Below are 17,924 nucleotides of genomic sequence, written 5' to 3' on the forward strand. Positions count from 1 at the left end.
AGCCCTGATTAAATGGAATCTCTGTTCTTGTACTCCCATAAGTTGCTTAAAATTTATCATGTTTTTCTTTGCTTTATAAGTAGACTATCTTACATAGTTTTTTGCTTTTTCTGGGATTTTCAAAAGTTTTTTTTAATGAAAAAGTTTTCTTCATCATGTTAGCAATAAAATCCAACTCTTTTAGTCATCCTAGCTGTAGTTGGTAATCCATTTCATTACATATTTTTGAAGTCATTGTTCTTAGACCCCACTTATTTCTTACTTGGATCATATCTTAGGCCTTCTGCACAACTCTCATCTTCAGATTTCTTTTAATAGGAATGATGGTAGGTTCCATTATTGGTATGTCATGCCTTCCTCTTTCTTGGCACTCATACTCATTTTTCTTTTTTTTTTTTTTCTTTTTGAGATGAAGTCTCGCTTTGTCACCCAGGCTGAAGTGCAGTGGTGCAATCTTTGCATACTGCAACTTCCGCCTCCGAGGTTCAAAGGATTCTCCTGCCTCAGCCTCCTGAGTAGCTGGGACTACAGCCACAATACCCGGCTAAGTTTTGTATTTGTAATAGAGGTGGGGTCTTACCATGTTGGCCAGGCTGGTCTCAAACTCCTGACCTCAAGTGATCCACCCACCCCAGCCTCCCAAAGTGCTAGGATTACAGGTGTGAGCCACTGGGTCTGGCCCCATACTCATTTTTCTGAGGCATATCTTTAAGTAACTTCCACAGAAAGAGGGGACACGAGAGGTAATTTTTCATGTCTGTGGCTGGGCGTGGTGGGTCACACCCGTCCCAATACTTTGGGAGGCTAAGGCAGTTGAGGCCAGAAGCTCTAGACCAGCCTGGGCAACATAGTAAGACCCTGTCTCTAAAAAAGAAAATACAAAAATTGGCCGGGTGTGATGACTCACACCTGTAATCCCAGCAGTTTGGGAAGCCAAGGCGGGTGGATCACCTGAAGTCAGGAGTTTGAGACCACCCTGGCCAAAACATGGCAAAACCCCATCTCTACTAAAAATACAAAAATTAGCCAGGTATGGTGGCAGGCGCGTGTAATCCCAGCTACTTGGGAGGCTGAGGCAGGAGAATCGCTTGAACCTGGGAGGCAGAGGTTCCAGTGAGCCAAGATCTTGCCACTGCACTCCAGCCTCGGCCAGAAAGAGATCCTGTCTCAAAACAAACACATTTTAAAAACAACTAAAAATTTTCATGCCTGAGAATGATTTCATCTTGCACTTTCTCTTGTTGATAGTCTGGCAGACATAGACTTGTCGAATGAAATTAATTTTTGAAATCTTGAGTATTTTTTTACTATCCATTTTTGCTAACGGGAAACAATGCATTCTACTTCTTTTTTTTTTGTTTTGTATTTCTCGAGACAGACTCTTGCTCTGTCACCCAGGCTGTAGTGCAGTGGCGCAGTCTCGGCTCACTGCAGCCCCCGCCTCCCAGGTTCAAGTGATTGTCCTGCCTCAGTCTCCTGAGTAGCTAGGATTGAAAGTGAGCACCACCACACCCAACTAATTTTTGTATTTTTAGTAGAGATGAGGTTTCACCATGGTGATCAGGCTGGTCTTGAACTCCTGACCTCAGAATCCGCCCGCCTTGGCCCCCCAAAGTGCCCATTTCTTTTTTTCTAGATGGTACGTTTTCTTCTATTTGAAAGTTGTTAGGATCTGTCCTTCATCCTTACAAGGATGTGTCTGTGTGTCTTTTATTATTTGTTTATTGTGCTGAGCACTTGATGTGGATCTTTTGAATCTGAAGGCTCATTTCTTTCTCAGCCCCAGGTTATGTACTTCCATCCATTATCACTTTGATAATTTCTGGTTTTTTTTATGAAACGCCCTATTGTCATTAAGACCTCCTGTTAATTTTCTCAGGTTTCCCATCTTTAATTTTTTCCATGAGTTTTGAGAAATCTGTTTTTTCAAGCTTCTATTGAATGTTTTTTTTTTATTTTAAAAGTTATGTTTAATTTCCAAGAGTATTTTTTATTGCTTTTTCATACTTACTGTTTTATGGATACAAAACTTGGGTCTCTCTAAAGATAATTATTTTTGTTTTTAAATTATTTGTTCCTTTAATAATTTCTGTTTATTAGGAGGTCAGTTTTGTTTTACCTGTCAGGTCTTTTTCCTCCAGTCCTCTAATTCTCCTGTCTTTCCCCAGGAATAAGAAATCTAATTGGGAACATGGTGTTTGTGGCTGGGCTTATTGACTGTCAGGTTCCACGTTAGTGTTGAGTAATCAAGGTCCTAATTCTGTTCCTGGAGTTGTGCTAAGCAGTTGGCTTCTTTTCTTCTCTTCCATTTTTTTTTCATAATTTGTTGAAACCTCTTCTGCTGCTAGGTCCCTTCCCATTCTCTTTGTAGTATTGAGTTCTTAATTATTGCTTATCATTTTATTAAAATCTTGGATGGAAGCTTGTACTCAGGTAATTCTTGGGATTTTCTTTGCCAGGGAACAATTCAGGCCAACCTTTGTGGCCAGCTACAATGTTGGCCATGATGTGACATGGGTCCTATTTTTCAGAGCTCCCTAAAGAGTTGTTTTCTAGTTTTGACACACTCCAGTGCTACTTCAAACTGGTTACGGTTGCTGACTTGGGATGGCAAGGTTACTGTCTAAATTCTGCTGGATTCCTTGTAGCTTCATGGTACTTTGTTGCCTACAGTGGTAATCCAGGCAGCTTATGGCAGGAGATCTAGACTTGATACCTTTACCATCATGCCCTGGATATTCTAGCTATTATAATTTAGTCTGAAGACTAGCAGTGTTGGCATCACCTGGAAGCTTACTGAAAATAAAAAATCCTAGGCTTCATCCCAGATCTACTGAATCAGAATTTGCATTTTAACAAGGTCCCCAGGTGCTCATTCAAGTGTGAAAAGCACTGATCTTGACTTTGGTCAGCTATGATTTCATGAGTGAATGGGACTATCACATGAATCAGTCCTATACTTGGAAATCTTTTCCTCCCATCTGTTTTGAGATGTGTTGCCAGATCTGTGCTTGCCCATTGAATTTTTATTTTCAGTGGGCAAGCACAGATAGAATTGCATAAAGACTCCTAGTAGTCCTTCATAGATAATTTTTGCTGCACCTCTGTGTGGTTATTTTTGCATGGTGGATTGAAGGAATTAGGTAAGCATGTGTTAGTGTTCCAGTTCCACAGGCTGCCAGAATGATAAACTTGAGTGTCTCTCTGGTGAGAGTGATCATCTAACCAAATCCCTCTTCTCTTGTTGCACTGTGTGTCTAAAGTATTGTATTTATGTTGCCACCAGCTACCCATCATCACTCCATTGTTTCTGGGCTCGTATGGTTGAAGGGTACTGGTCCTATATCACAATTCCTTTGAGCCCTTTCTCCATCCCTGGCCAAAAGCAATCTTAAGTTGTTTTCCACTGCTAGTTAGTGATTGTCCTCACTCACCTCACTTCTGTCCCCATTATATACCTTTAAGATGTGCAACTTGGCCACCAAGGCCTCTTGACTAGTCTGGAATGACAGTGCCATTGGCCATTGGGAACCTTGGATGTAGAGAATCTTTATATATCTCTTCCCATAATGTGAGGGTACTTCCCCCCGCCCCCATCTACAGTGACCCCACATGGGAAGAACTAATTATTGGTGGTGATCTCAACAGGGCCGCTGGTCTGGTGGCTTTTGTGAGGCATTTCCCATCGTGACTTTGTGGGCTTGATGGAGCTCCCGAAGTTACCTTTTTGACATCTGTCTTCTCTTTGACATTTCCATCTCTGCATTACTTTATGCTAAGTTCTGAATAAATTCCTCATCGTTGCCTGATTTTAATTCCCAAAACTATATATTTTGTTTCTAGGATTTACAATTTATTTGTTTTCATATTCTTCTCTAATAAACTTGATTTCTAGCTACCAATTCTAATTTCTTTACCTTGTTTTAAGTGGATGCTACTTTTCTTTTTTTAAAAGCATGTTACATATACTAATAATTTCAAAGTCCTTTTCATATTACTCTATCATTTCTACTTTCTTGAGACAAAATTATCTAATTCTCTGATGTTTTATATGCTTTGAAAATTTAATTTCAAAATCATCTTGAATGCCGGTTTATTGTTTTTGTTGCTTTGTTGTTGCTTTCCCCAACTTCCACTTCCTTCCCATAGTTTGGCAGATTGTTCACTTGCCAGTCCCAATTCAACAGCAGGTATCATATTAGTAATTCATGCCTCATCCTGCCAAGATTTTACAGGCCCCTTTTCTTAGCCAGTTTGGCTTAGCCTTGTTCTTGGTTTGGAGTTGTCTCTCTTCTTTCTTGTGACTCTGGCAAGCAGCTCCAGACAGTGGCCACAGTATTTTTAAACTTTTTTTTGTGTTTTTTTTTTTTGGAGAAGAGGTGCTATATGAGCCCCCTTTTTTAAATGGAAAGACTGATTTCAGTCCCCTGTCTTGAATGGGGTGTTTTCAGTCCTTATTTCCGTACCAGAATTGAATTTCCAGCTGACACATCTTGTTTCTGATCCTAGACCACATAGGACATTTTACTTTAGCCGTCACTCCCTGTTTAATGTTTTGCAATCATAACATCTTTAACTACTTTTATGTGGGTGGCCTTTTGAAAATTTGTATTTTTTTTTTTTTATCACTTTTATATATTTGCAGTTGGAATGGGAGAGAAGGGGGTTTCACATGAACTTGTTTCACTGTCCTGACCAAAAGTACTTAGATTACTACTGTAAAAATGTAACTTCATGGTGTTGTGGAGATTTACTGAAAGAGGAGAAGAATTAGTGTTAGGAGACCAGCCAGGGTTACATCAGTATAATCGGGGTTAAGAAGAGGAAATGGGTTTGACAGACTGGGTAGCTGGCACAGCCCCTTATCATAGTAAAGGAGTACAGGAGGAGCTAGCAGGATAGAAGTAGGATGAAATATTTTACCAAGTTTTGAATGTGGTGACATTGAGAATATTTTTGTGACAGCCAGTTGAAGATGGTAAGCACTGGGGAGTGAAAGAAATAGAAGTTACATACATCTGTGTCTTGGCATCACTGGTGTATGGGTAGTTGTTGAGTAGATGTGAATGAAATTAGGAAGAGTAACTAGAGAGCAGGAAAAAGGGGCCTGATAATGGAATTTGGGTACCATCATCATTTATACAAGGTAAGGAAAAGGGGAGAAACCAGCAAACCAGAATGAAGAGGAGGCATCAGAGAGGAAGCAGAAGGACCGAAAGAAGGTTGAAACAGATTCATTCAGTGAGACCCTTCCCAGATGAGAGAATTGTGAGGGTGTCGGGCTGCAGGGAGTCAAATAAGATAAGGGCTGCGTAGTGTCCCTTGGAGTTGGTTATTGAAGTAGAAGCCTGCTTATAGGGGATTAGAGATGAAGGGAAGAGAGAGGTAGCCCATAGTTGAGAAGCAATTAAGGAAGAGAGGTAGTTGTATTTTGCCTTCAATTTTTGTTTTGCTTTTTAGGAAATTGAGTAATACACTTGGGTACAGAATTTTGTAAAGTCTTACCTAATTTTTAATTTTGTTGCACTGATTTGGTGTCTCAAGTTATTTTTCCATGAAGTGGCCTGATTTTCACTTTTTACAGCATTTTATAAGACTTTACTGTTTTATTTTACTTTGCCATGTAACTTAAACATAGTTTGTTCTTAAGATTATCCTAAACCATTTTTAAATCTCAAGATCTAGAATAGTAATTATTCAGTGGCCAACCACGATGGTGTGAAAGGAAATCAATAGCAATATTACATATTTCTTCTTCATTTTATTCTTTATTCTTATCCTTTCAGGGCAGACTTTTTTTAAAGTCACAAACCCAGTAAGTCTTTCAGAGGCTTAAACAGGCTCTCCCTGATGCCCAGCAGGTGCTTTAAGAAGGGTCTCATGTTACCTGATAAATTATACAACCATTTTTAAATGCTGTGAAGTTTTGCAGTTAATTCAGTAGTATCATTTTATAATGGATTATACAGATTAATTTATTTTTTCAAATTGGCACAATTTGGCATTGTGACAATAATGCACTTAGTGTTCTAAAACTGGTAATGCATCTCCTTAAACACTTATTTCCAAGGACAGGGATAGTCATAGACATAGGTGGCAGCTTACAGGCTATGTTAATAAGGAGCCCCACGGTTCCTGCTTAACTAAAAATAGTACCGCCAGTGACTTGCTTGTTTTTCTCAACCTAAGCTAAAATTTTACTATTAGTGTTCCTTGACAGATTAATAACACATCTAGTTCTAGTTTTTGCTGATAAGAGATTTTAAGCATATATTTTAAATAATTTTACAAAAATCACGTAGCTAGTGGTAGAACTGGGATTCAAACCTTGTCAATCTGGCTCTGTCTTATATCCTTAACAGTATAGTATGTTGTCTTTAGCTGTGTTCGTTAACTAAAGATAAAAGTGGGAGCATATTCTCTGCTTCCTATCCCTTCAATGTCTTTCTCTTCTCTCTGGTATTCTTTTCTAGTATCCTTTTCTCTTTCCTCTTTATACATTTGTAAAGTAGAGAAAGATAGCATATAAATAACCAGTAAAATTTTTATAGAAAGAGTTTTCTAAACAAAAATGAAGCTAAAGTACAACAGTACAATCAGTATTTAGCTCTGAGGAAGTTAATACAGAGTAAAAGATTTTTTTTTTTAACTCAGAAATGAAAACCCAGTAAGATTGGCTTTATATAGCATACTAAGAATGAAGATAGAAACAGCAACTTCTTTATAGGAAAAGATGGTTAAAGAGAAAAGGACAAACAGCCAGAGAAAAGTCACAATGTGAGGAAACTTTTAAAAGACAGAAAAAGGTTGAGTAGAGAGTGAATGCTGTACGTCCCATGACAGTTAAATATCTGAAAGTATAACCATTCTTGAAGATTTTGTAAATGCCAATTTTTCCATAGAATTGCAAAAAAGGCACACAGCACCAGTGTAGCATGCTTTACTATTTTATTTAATGTTAATACTTGAGACGTGGTTATCAGGAAGTATATGGCTTTTTAGACCTTAAGATGAAAATCTGGTTTTTAATTTTTTTTATACCTCTCAAAGTGTGTATAGCTAGACCCATGGAACTACATTGTTGACATTGCATATTCTATAATTATTATATAGATTTATCTCAGTGGATTTCTTCCAAAGTGTGATGCAGACCACTCTTTCACTAGTCTTTCAACACCAGAAAGAAGTTTCATCTTCATAAACAGTCGACCAGTACATCAAAAAGATATCTTAAAGGTAATATGCTTTAGAAAAAAAAAATTATTTGAATTGAAAATTTGTCACATTGTACTACTTGGACTACTTCCAAGAATTTGCTCTAAAACAAAGAAAAAGGAATACAATATCATTTATTAAGCATTATGCATGATAAAAAGATATATGATGTCTCTCTTATTCTTCACAGCAATTCTGGACTGCATTATCATCCCCATTTATAGTGAGGAAACAAATGTTCAATGTTTCTCTTAGGCCACATAGCCAGGAAATTAAGAGTTGGAGAGTTAGTAGTATTTTTGCTTTTTTTTTTTTTTTTTTTTTTCCTGAGACAGAGTTTTGCTCTCCAGGCCGGAGTGCAATGGCATGTGGCGTGATCTTAACTCACTGCAACCTCCGCCTCCTGGGTTTGAACAATTCTCCTGCCTCAGCCTCCCAAGTAGCTGGTATTACAGGCACCTGCCACCATGCCCAGCTAATTTTTTTTGTAGTCTTAGTAGAGATGGGGTTTCACCATTTGGCCAGGCTGATCTCGAGCTCCTGTACTCAAGTGATCTGCCCGCCTCGGCCTCCCAAAGTGCTGGGATTACAAGCCAGAGCCACCACACCAGAGTTTTGATTTGAACCCTAAGCCTTCAGAACTTACATGACATTGTGATTTTTAATTATTAAGCCAGTTTCATTGCATGTTTGTACTTGTTATGAATGTTTGTGCTTCATTTAGGTTTAAGGCCTCCAAAGGAGTATTACTACTTAGATAATGCTTTTCACTTTTTTTGGTTTGTTTGTTTGTTTGTTTGTTTGAGATGCAGCCTTGCTCTTTTGCCCATGCTAGAGTGCAGTAGCATGATCTCGGCTCACTGCAACCTCTATCTCCCAGGTTCAAGCGATTCTCCTGCCTCATCCTCCCAAGTATCTGGGATTACAGGTTCCTGCCACTATGCCCTGCTAATCTTTCTACTTTTTAGTAGAGATGGGGTTTCACCACGTTGACCAGGCTGGTCTTGAACTCCTGACCTCAAGTGATCCCCCTGCCTTGGCTTCCTAAAGTGCTGGGATCACAGGCATGAGCCACTGTGCCCAGCTATGATAATGCTTTTCCTAATAAGCAGTTGCATCTACTCAATTTCTCAGTTGAATTTGCTTGTTTTTATTGTACTTTAAGTTTGGTGATATTTTCTTTATTTACATATTATATTTTCTTTTATTTATTACATGTATTTCTAGTTAATCCGACATCATTACAACCTGAAATGCCTAAAGGAATCTACTCGTTTGTATCCTATTTTCTTTCTGAAAATCGACGTTCCTACAGCTGATGTTGATGTAAATTTAACACCAGATAAAAGTCAAGTATTATTACAAAATAAGGTAACTCTTTTCAGATAATTTTTTGTTACGCTATTTATAAACATATATTCCTGTTTTCATATTAAAAAGATTTGTTTATATTTTTCTTTTTTATTATTTAAAATCTTGTCTATTTTTTCATAATTTCCCCTAACATTTGTTAATTTGTATTTTTAGGAATCTGTTTTAATTGCTCTTGAAAATCTGATGACGACTTGTTATGGACCATTACCTAGTACAAATTCTTATGAAAATAATGAAACAGATGTTTCCGCAGCTGACATCGTTCTTAGTAAAACAGCAGAAACAGATGTGCTTTTTAATAAAATGGAATCATCTGGAAAGAATTATTCAAATGTTGATACTTCAGTCATTCCGTTCCAAAATGATATGCATAATGATGAATCTGGAAAAAACACTGATGATTGTTTAAATCACCAGATAAGTGCTGGTGACTTTGGTTATGGTCATTGTAGTAGTGAAATTTCTAACACTGATAAAAACACTAAGAATGCATTTCAAGACATTTCAATGAGTAATTTATCATGGGAGAACACTCAGACGGAATATAGTAAAACTTGTTTTGTAGGTTCCGTTAAGCACACCCAGTCAGAAAATGACAATAAAGACCATATAGCTGAGAGTGGGGAAAATGAGGAAGAAGCAGGTCTTGAAAACTCTTTGGAAATTTCTGCAGATGGGTGGAGCAGGGGAAATATACTTAAAAATTCAGTGGGAGAGAATATTGAACCTGTGAAAATTTTAGTGCCTGAAAAAAGTTTACCATGTAAAGTAAGTAATAATAATCATCCAAGTCCTGAACAAATGAATCTTAATGAAGATCCATGTAACAAAAAATCAAATGTAATAGATAATAAATCTGGAAAAGTTACAGCTTATGATTTACTTAGCAATCGAGTAATCAAGAAACCCATGTCAGCAAGTGCTCTTTTTGTTCAAGATCATCGTGCTCAGTTTCTCATAGAAAATCCTAAGACTAGTTTAGAGGATGCAACACTACAAATTGAAGAACTGTGGAAGACGTTGAGTGAAGACGAAAAACTGAAGTAAGTTTCCAGAGCTTGCATGTGACTTGAATGTTCAGCTATTTCCATTCTATATGACTCACTGTTCAAAAAGAATTTTTTTCACTTCTTATTTATGGAAAAGCAGATTGGAAAATACCTTTGGCTTGGATAAAGTACCTTTTTTGGTAACACTTTTTTTCCTGCTAATTTAGGTTTTTTGTTGGGGCGGGGCTCGTTTTATTTTGTTTTGTTTGTTTGTTTGTTTTACTATAAGCCTTAACTGTTTTTTGATTTACTAAGTTTTTTGCTATAGGTTTTCCATTCATCTTCTCAGTTTCAAACCACCATTATGTTCTTTTGTTTTGTTTTATGTTTAATGACTTTTCTGTTGTAGAACTTTTTTAAAAAGCTTTTGCATTGGAACAGTTATAACTGGTGTTTTTAATATCTTAACTAATCCCTTTCTTAAATTGGTCTCCAAAATATGTAGCACAACACAAAAAATTTTGTATTATTGGCGATTCAATTTAGTGTTGTTCATTCATACTGTTTCTATTCAGTATAACTTAAGGCTTGCTTCTAAGATGTATTATTTATTATAACTTATAAACTATAGTGGGTATTTTTATTATGTAAATAGGTGATTTGATCTGTCTTTGATTAAAATAGTACTTGCCATGTTTAAATTAGATTATCTGAATAAATGTTCCAAAATAATATGATGAATGTTTTTAATTGACTAGGACACTTAATATAAACACAAAATATTACGTTCTGGTGATCTAACCCAGCAGAAAATGAGAGTAAAATTATACCTCCAATCATATACAGGTATCTAAGTATCTCAATATTATATCAAGTGTGTGGGAAAAATTTTAAAGGTAATCCGTCATCTGGAGTTTATTTTTGGTGATAAACTCCCTAGATACTTGACCAATTTTTTTTCATTCTTTCCTTAGCTTATTCAGCCTTATAAAAACAGTATCAATTTAAAATGATAAAGACCACTGTTAATACCAAAATGAAAAGCCCCCATAAAGCTTTTCTCTTCAGCCTTTTTTTGTCACCTTTTTTTTTTTTTTAAGTGGGAATGGTTATTGTATTTTGTTATTTTGGAAATATCCACAAAAGTAGACATTTTTAAGTATAAAGCCATTACCCCATTTCACCACCCATCATCTCATGGTCAGTCCTGTTAGTCCTGTTTCATCCATACTTCCATTCACTTTCTTTCCCTTTCTTTATTATTCTGAAGCAAATCATAGGCATATCATCTCAGTATGTATCTCTAAGAGATAAAGATACTCATATTTTAAACATAACCATAATAAAATTGTCATAACTTTTTAAAGGTATAGATTCCTTAACATAGCAAATACTCAGTGTTCAAATTTATAATTGTTTCATAAATGTCAGATTTTTAAAGATTTGTTTTGAATCATGATGCAAATAAGGTTCACACAGTTGTGATTGTCTTTAGTTTTACCTAAATGACACAACTATGCAGTTTAAAGGTGAGGGGACTTAACTTTTAAATACAGTAAGTCCACAAAAGTTGAATTGCATTGCCCGGGGAAATGAACTGAGAATTGTCTGAGAATAGAAAAAAATCATAGTTATTTCAAGTTCTTAAGGAAATAGGGACAGTGTACAGGCTTATGATGGAAACTTACCTTGCTGACTGTTCCTTTGCAGCCTCACAACAGCAGGTATCCTTCCAGTTGCCTTTTGGGGAATGTCTGCATTGTTTCTCCTTGCGGGTCCCAAGGTGTCAGGTTCCTAGGATTATGATTAATAGACCTCATCTAAAAATCCATTTACCATCAATTACCAGAATATTCCAGGTAATATTCTGGAATCAAGCTTACTTTCTCTCACATTGCCCTAAAGTAGACAAAAGAGGCATTGATGGTCAAGACCTCTGAAGCTTCACCTGGGTTCTAACCACAGTTCTTTGTTAGCTTTTTATTAAAAAGGGTGGACAGTCTCTCATGGATTGTTGTGAGGATTAAATAATATATTGTGTGTTATGATACAGGATAATTACTAACACATAGTAAATGATTGCTCACAATGTCAATATGATCAGTTTTTAATCTATGAAAGGGAATTTTTCTGTTGAGAAGAACATTTTTCATTTGCTGAGTCAAGATTAAATTGAATTTGGAGGCCAGAAATAGAAATCAATGAAGGCCGGGCACGGTGGCTCACGCTTGTAATCCCAGCACTTTGGGAGGCCGAGATGGGCGGATCACGAGGTCAGGAGATCGAGACCATCCTGACTAACACGGTGAAACCCCGTCTCTACTAAAAATACAAAACTTAGCCGGGCGCGGTGGCGGCCGGCGCCTGTAGTCCCAGCTACACGGGAGGCTGAGGCAGGAGAACGGCGTGAACCCGGGAGGCGGAGCTTGCAGTGAGCTGAGATCTGGCCACTGCACCCCAACCTGGGCGACTGAGCGAGACTCCGTCTCCAAAAAAAAAAAAAAGAAATCAATGAAGAAAATATAGGTATCTTGGGATGAGAGTTCTATTGTATGTCACAGAGTGCTGTGTTAGAACCTTTCAGAGCCAGGGTTCTGGGACCATGATCAGTTGAGTCTAGTATCATGATTAGTGAGAAGGTAGAGCAAAAATGATATCATACCCAAGAATCGTACTAGCTACCACTTCTCTCCCTGTCTTTATCTTGGCATTCTTTCCATGATACTAAATTCTCTAACATATATTAAGGGATATGAGAGTAGACTCCTCTTCTGTAGACCGTCAGTCCATTCTTTTCTTCCTTCCTTTTTTCTTCCTTTTTTCCTTTTCCTCTCTTCTCTCTGTCCCTCCTTTCCCTTCCCTTCCTTCAACTAGGAAATATTAAGGGTTTTCTGTGTATAAGGCCTGATGTACTCTAGATAGTCACAAATAAAACATACTTTCCCAACTCATGAATCGTGTAGGCTAGTAAGGAAGATTCAGTTAAACAAGAATGTGATGAGCTTTAAGACATAAGTTTTAAATATAAGGAGTTAGGGAAAAACTTGGCAGTTGGATTTAATATTATCTGTGGGACAGGTAATGCTTCCCTGCATAGAAATTAACTAGAAGGATTTTAGGGAATTGTGTAGATTGGAGGAACAGTATGTGAGAAGGCCCAGGAGCTAGAAGGAACATGGTGTTATTAAGGAGATAAGATTCTATGACGGGAACAGAATATGAGGGAGTATGTGTAAAGAAAGTTGGGGGAAGATGGGGCTGGATAATGGAAGATTCTCAAAGCTATAACAAAGAGTTTGAATAAGGAGTAGGATCAGGATTGTTCAGTTATTAAAATTCCTCTTTGGGAGGCCGAGACGGGCGGATCCCGAGGTCAGGAGATGGAGACCATCCTGGCTAACATGGTGAAACCCCATATCTACTAAAAAATACAAAAAATCTAGCCGGGCGAGGTGGCGGGCACCTGTAGTCCCAGCTACTCGGGAGGCTGAGGCAGGCGAATGGCGTAAACCCGGGATGGGGAGCTTGCAGTGAGCCGAGATCTGGCCACTGCACTCCAGCCTGGGCAATAGAGTGAGACTCTGTCTCAAAAAAAAAAAAAAAAAAAAAAAAAAATTCCGATGAGAGCTTGGGACAGATTTTGGAATCAGGGGGTTACTTCCATTGTTTTAGTTCTTCCTTTCTGGAGTTTTTGTTTGTTTTTTTTTTTCCTTCCTAACCTTTCTTCTAGTGGATTAAAATCCAGATTTGTGCCATGTGCCCTACCACTGGGGTCTCAGCTGACGTTAGCTTGAGCTTTTCACTTGCAGTATTTATGAATATATTGCTATTTAAACTAAGAAAAATATTGCAATTAGGGGATTATGAAAATGATAAATTTTATAACTAAATGCAGTGTTTAGTCACGAGAACATTATTTGAATTGACTTCTGGTCAAATCAGGATTAATATTTTCCATTCAAGTTACTAAATCCCTTCTTGACATTAAGTACAATGGTAGCAGCTGCTTTTACTTAACATTTACTTAATATTCCTTTGGACACAACTTTTTATATTTCCCAAAGATGAGTACCATATGTGAAAATTTGCACATTATAAGTAATTACAAATGGTGACCTTTGTTTTCAACTCATTTTACCACTGCACAGGAAAAATCTTTAATTTGAATGTCTAAGAGCTAAAAATACTATTTCTAGGACCTGTTGAAAGTAAACTATTGAAAATCATGTGTTTTATATAGCTATTCCAGAACCTCAGATTCTAAGTAGATAATAACTTTAAAATTGTGAATATGGCATGGTAAGTAACCAAAGGAGCCATTTTTTAATGTAATTTACAATGAAACAAGGTCTTTTTTGAATAATCTTATTCAGATAACATTTCTTCATTCAGCAGACAGGCACCGAGCACAAATTACATGCCATGCTGTGATCTCCTGTCTTTTAAATCTCACTTTTAACAGCACTGTTCTCTCAATAATATTTTTATTTCTTCACATTCCATATTTTCCCTTGAGATTATTTTATATATATATATATATATATAATAAAATTCAGTTAGTGTTTTAAGAGCATGAGATTAGAGATAACCTTAATTCTCTAGTCCCAAGTTTAAAACATTCTTAAAAAATAATCTTTTAGCAAAGTTACTTAATTTCCAACCATTACTCGCCCCTTCATTGTGAGATTTTTGTTTCTTGGTAGAAAATAATGACAGCAAAACATTTATCAACGTTTACTTTGTGCTAAGTAGTATTCTAAGTACTTGGCACACTTTAACTCATTTTATTTCTCACAACAAAACTGAGTAGATGTAGATTATCCATATGTTACAGTTGAGCATAATGAGACACAGAAAGATTAAATAATTTTCATAGGTTTACAGAACTACTAAGTGGCAGAACCAAGCCAGGCTGTCTTCAGAGTCTGTGTGCTTCATCACCACACTTTGCTGAACAAATAGCAGTAGTTTCCAATTCTGGGTATGTAATGGAATCACCTGTGGAGCTCTGTAAAAACAGAGCTGCCCAATCTCAACCTCGGCCTAGAGAATTAGAAGCTCTGAGGGTGGGATCCAGGTATCACTTTTTAAGAAAAGGGGTGACATAACCGCTGTGCTAGGTCTTTGGCCCCGGAAGTTTCATTTTTCTTACATTGTTGACAAAAAGATCTCTTAACTTTCTACCCAGTGTAATTTTTTTTTTTATTCTTGAGTTCTTAGAATCTATCCAGTATAATTTTTCAAACGTCCATTATCTTGTACCTTTGAAATTGAGTTAAATTAGATGGTTTGGGTGTGTTTAGTTTATCCAAATGTATCTTTTCATTGATGACTAACATGAGAATAAAAATATTAACAATTAGCTAATCACATACTTTCTGTTTTGTGGTTATTGTAGTGACTATAATTTCACTAGCAGTTACTAAATGAAGTATTATATACATAAATTTTCTTTTGTGTTATTTGGGAATTGTTTATTCTATGTTGATGTTAAAGCAGATTTATAAGGAACTCTTCAGATCCGGAATTAATCCATTTCTTTATTCATCCTCTCTTAGAAATTCTGATTGCTTATGGCTCAAAGCTTTCTTAAATGTTTTTTTTTTTTTTAAACTGGGTAAAATTTACCTAATGTGAATTGCAGAGATGTTAACGGTGTAATTTAATGTATTTTCATACATGTCTACACACACATAAACATCACCCCAGACAAAATAGAGAACATCTCCATCATCCCAGAATGGTTCCTCATGCCACCTCTCAGCCAGTGTAGTTCTTCTTTTTTTTTTTTTTAAATCAAAGAGTAATACTCAGTTGTATAAATATACCAGAATATGTTTATTCAGTCTCCAGTTGATGGACATTTGGGTTGTTTCCAGTTTGGGGCTATTATGAGTAAAATTATGTTGTTTACTTTCCAAATATTTGGGGCTTTTCCGGATATTTTATTTCTAATTTAAGTGTTTCATGGATAGAGAAAATGCTAAGTTAGATTTCAATCTTTTGAAAAGTAATGAGAATTAAGGCCCAGTGTATGTTCTATCTCAACAAATGTTCCATGTTCACTTAAAAAGAATCAGGATTCTCCAGTTGCTAGATGGTAGTGTTCCAAAATGTCAGTTAAGTATTAAGTAGTTGATAATATTGCTAAAATCTTGTACAGCTTTGAGGATTTTTTTTTTTTTTTTTTTTTTTTTTTTTTTTTTTTTGAGGAGGATCTCTAGTTCTGTCAGTTACTGAGGTAGGAGTATATACTGTTGCCTGCCACTCTGGCTTATGCTTACTATTTGCATGGTGTATCTTTTTTTTTCAGTCTTTTAGACTATCCCCATCTTTATATTTAAAATGTAACGCTTGTAGACAAAGTTGGGTGTTACTTTTTAAATTCAGTTTGATAATCTGTGCCTTTGAATTGCAATATTTAGTCCATGTAATGTAATAATTGATATGGTTGGGTTTAGGTCTGCCATTTTCCTGTTTGTTTTCTGTTTGTCCTATCTCCATTTTGTTCTTTTGTTCCTCCTTTTTTGGGGGGGAGAGGAGCCCTTTAGGGTTAAAAGAATATATTTCAGTATCTAATTTTAATTTCTTTATTGAGTTTCCATTAGTTTTTGCTTTGGTGATTACATTATGCATCCTTATCATAATCTACTTGGAGTTAATAAAATGTAAAAACCCTGTAAGTATAATTTCACTTATATTTGGTGTCACTCTCCTTAATTGTGCACATATACTGGCAACTAATTCTCATCTTAATCTGAAAACGTCTATTTCATCTTCATTTTTGAAGGACTTTTTTTTAATGATATAGCCGGATTCTGGGTTCTTTTGCCACTTAAAAGATTTCACTGTTGACCAGGCGCAGTGGCTCATGCCTGTAATCCCAGCACTTTGGGAGGCGGAGGCAGGTGGATCACCTGAAGTCAGAAGTTTGAGACCAGCCTGGCCAACATGGTGAAACCCCCTCTCTACTAAAAAACAAAATTAGCTGGGGGTAGTTGTGTACGCCTCTAATCCCAGCTACTCTGTAGGCTGAGGCAGGAGAATCGCTTAGAACCTGGGAGGCAGAGGTTACAGTGAGCTGAAATTGTGCCACTGCACTCTAGCCTGGAGGATGGAGGGAGACTCTGTCTCAAAAAAAAAAAAAAAAAAAAAATTTCACTGTCATCTGCCTCTGCATTGCTCTTTATGATATCCATTATTTTTGCTGTTTCCTCTTTGTACTGTTTTTTTCCTATTTTCAGGATTTTATCTTAATCTTTGGTTTTCAGCGGTTGAATGTAATATACCTACCTGTGAATTTCTTTGCATTTATTCTCTTGGGAGGTTTGTTGACCTTCTTGCATCTGTAAGTTGTATTTCTCCAAATTTGCTGATTATCAACCCTAATTTCTTCACATTTTATTTTCTTTCCCAGTTTTCCGTTGTTTATCTGGGACTCCCATGACATATATATTAGATCGTTTGTTTTGCCTTAGGTCGCTGCAGTGCTTTTCCAGTTGTCTTCACTTTTCTGTGAAAACAACACATTTTATCATTTCTATTGATCTGTCTTCAACTTTACTGACCCTTTCTTTTGCCATCTTTTTATCTGCTGTTAAGCCTGCCCAGTGAATATTTAATTTCTGTTATTGTATTTTGTAGGTCTAGAATTTCCATTGTATTTTTTTTGTATAATTTCCACTAATCTGTTGAGATTCCCCCTTCTGTTCTCTCATGATAATCTTTTAATACCTTAAACATTTATCAAACCTGTTTTTAAGTGGTTTTTTTGGTAATGTTGACATCTGGGTCATCTTGAGGTTGGCTTCTACTGACCATTTTTTCTTTTGACCATGACTCACGTTTTCTTGTTTTATTTGTTAGAGTGGTAACTTTTGATTGTATAGCAGGCATTGTGGGTAGTATGCTTAAAATTCTAGATTCTGTTATCCTCTTCTGAAAAGTGCTGATTTTTGTTCTACCAGGTATTTAAATTACTAACAGATCACCTTGAGCTTATGGAGGTTTTGTTTTATACTTTGTTAGGGAGAAGCTGTTTCAATTTTGTTCTTGGTCCCAGGGCAACTTCCTTAGTTTAGGACATAGGTTTTTTATCCTAAGATGTGGCCCTCTTCCAGTTTTAATTGAAAGCCCAAAGTGTTCACCAGGCCATGAAACTGTGGAATTCAGATTCCAAACGTTGTTTCCCCTGCAATGGGCAGCAGCTGAAATCTCTGTTCAGCTCATTTAACCTTCTAATGGTTGTTTTTCTTTGGGTTCCCACACATGGAATTTTCTGGGATTTTCTTTCTCAATTTTCAGTTGTTCTGGAAGCAGATAGCTCTGTGTCCTGGTGACTCAGGC

At 36.6% G+C, this 17,924-nt stretch overlaps 1 protein-coding gene across 19 annotated transcripts in view; it reads left to right on the forward strand.

The window, feature by feature from the left end:
* PMS1 (PMS1 homolog 1, mismatch repair system component) overlaps positions 1 to 17,924 on the forward strand; it is a 92,301-nt gene that overhangs the window by 59,811 nt on the left and 14,566 nt on the right. For 16 of the 19 annotated variants that reach the window (XR_006691102.3, XR_012421303.1, XR_012421304.1 and 13 more), the window contains 3 exons: positions 7,114 to 7,236; positions 8,443 to 8,586; positions 8,743 to 9,632. Coding sequence is in view for 16 of the 19 variants with exons in the window: in XM_045367397.3 (XP_045223332.1) it covers positions 7,114 to 7,236; positions 8,443 to 8,586; positions 8,743 to 9,632 (1,157 nt within the window). In the remaining 3 variants the exon portion in view is untranslated. The remainder of the gene's footprint in view (positions 1 to 7,113; positions 7,237 to 8,442; positions 8,587 to 8,742; positions 9,633 to 17,924) is intronic. The other 3 variants (XM_045367396.3, XM_074009576.1, XM_074009577.1) reach the window with 1 other exon arrangement.

This window comes from Macaca fascicularis, chromosome 12 (assembly GCF_037993035.2).
Source record: "Macaca fascicularis isolate 582-1 chromosome 12, T2T-MFA8v1.1".
Classification (NCBI taxonomy): domain Eukaryota; kingdom Metazoa; phylum Chordata; class Mammalia; order Primates; family Cercopithecidae; genus Macaca; species Macaca fascicularis.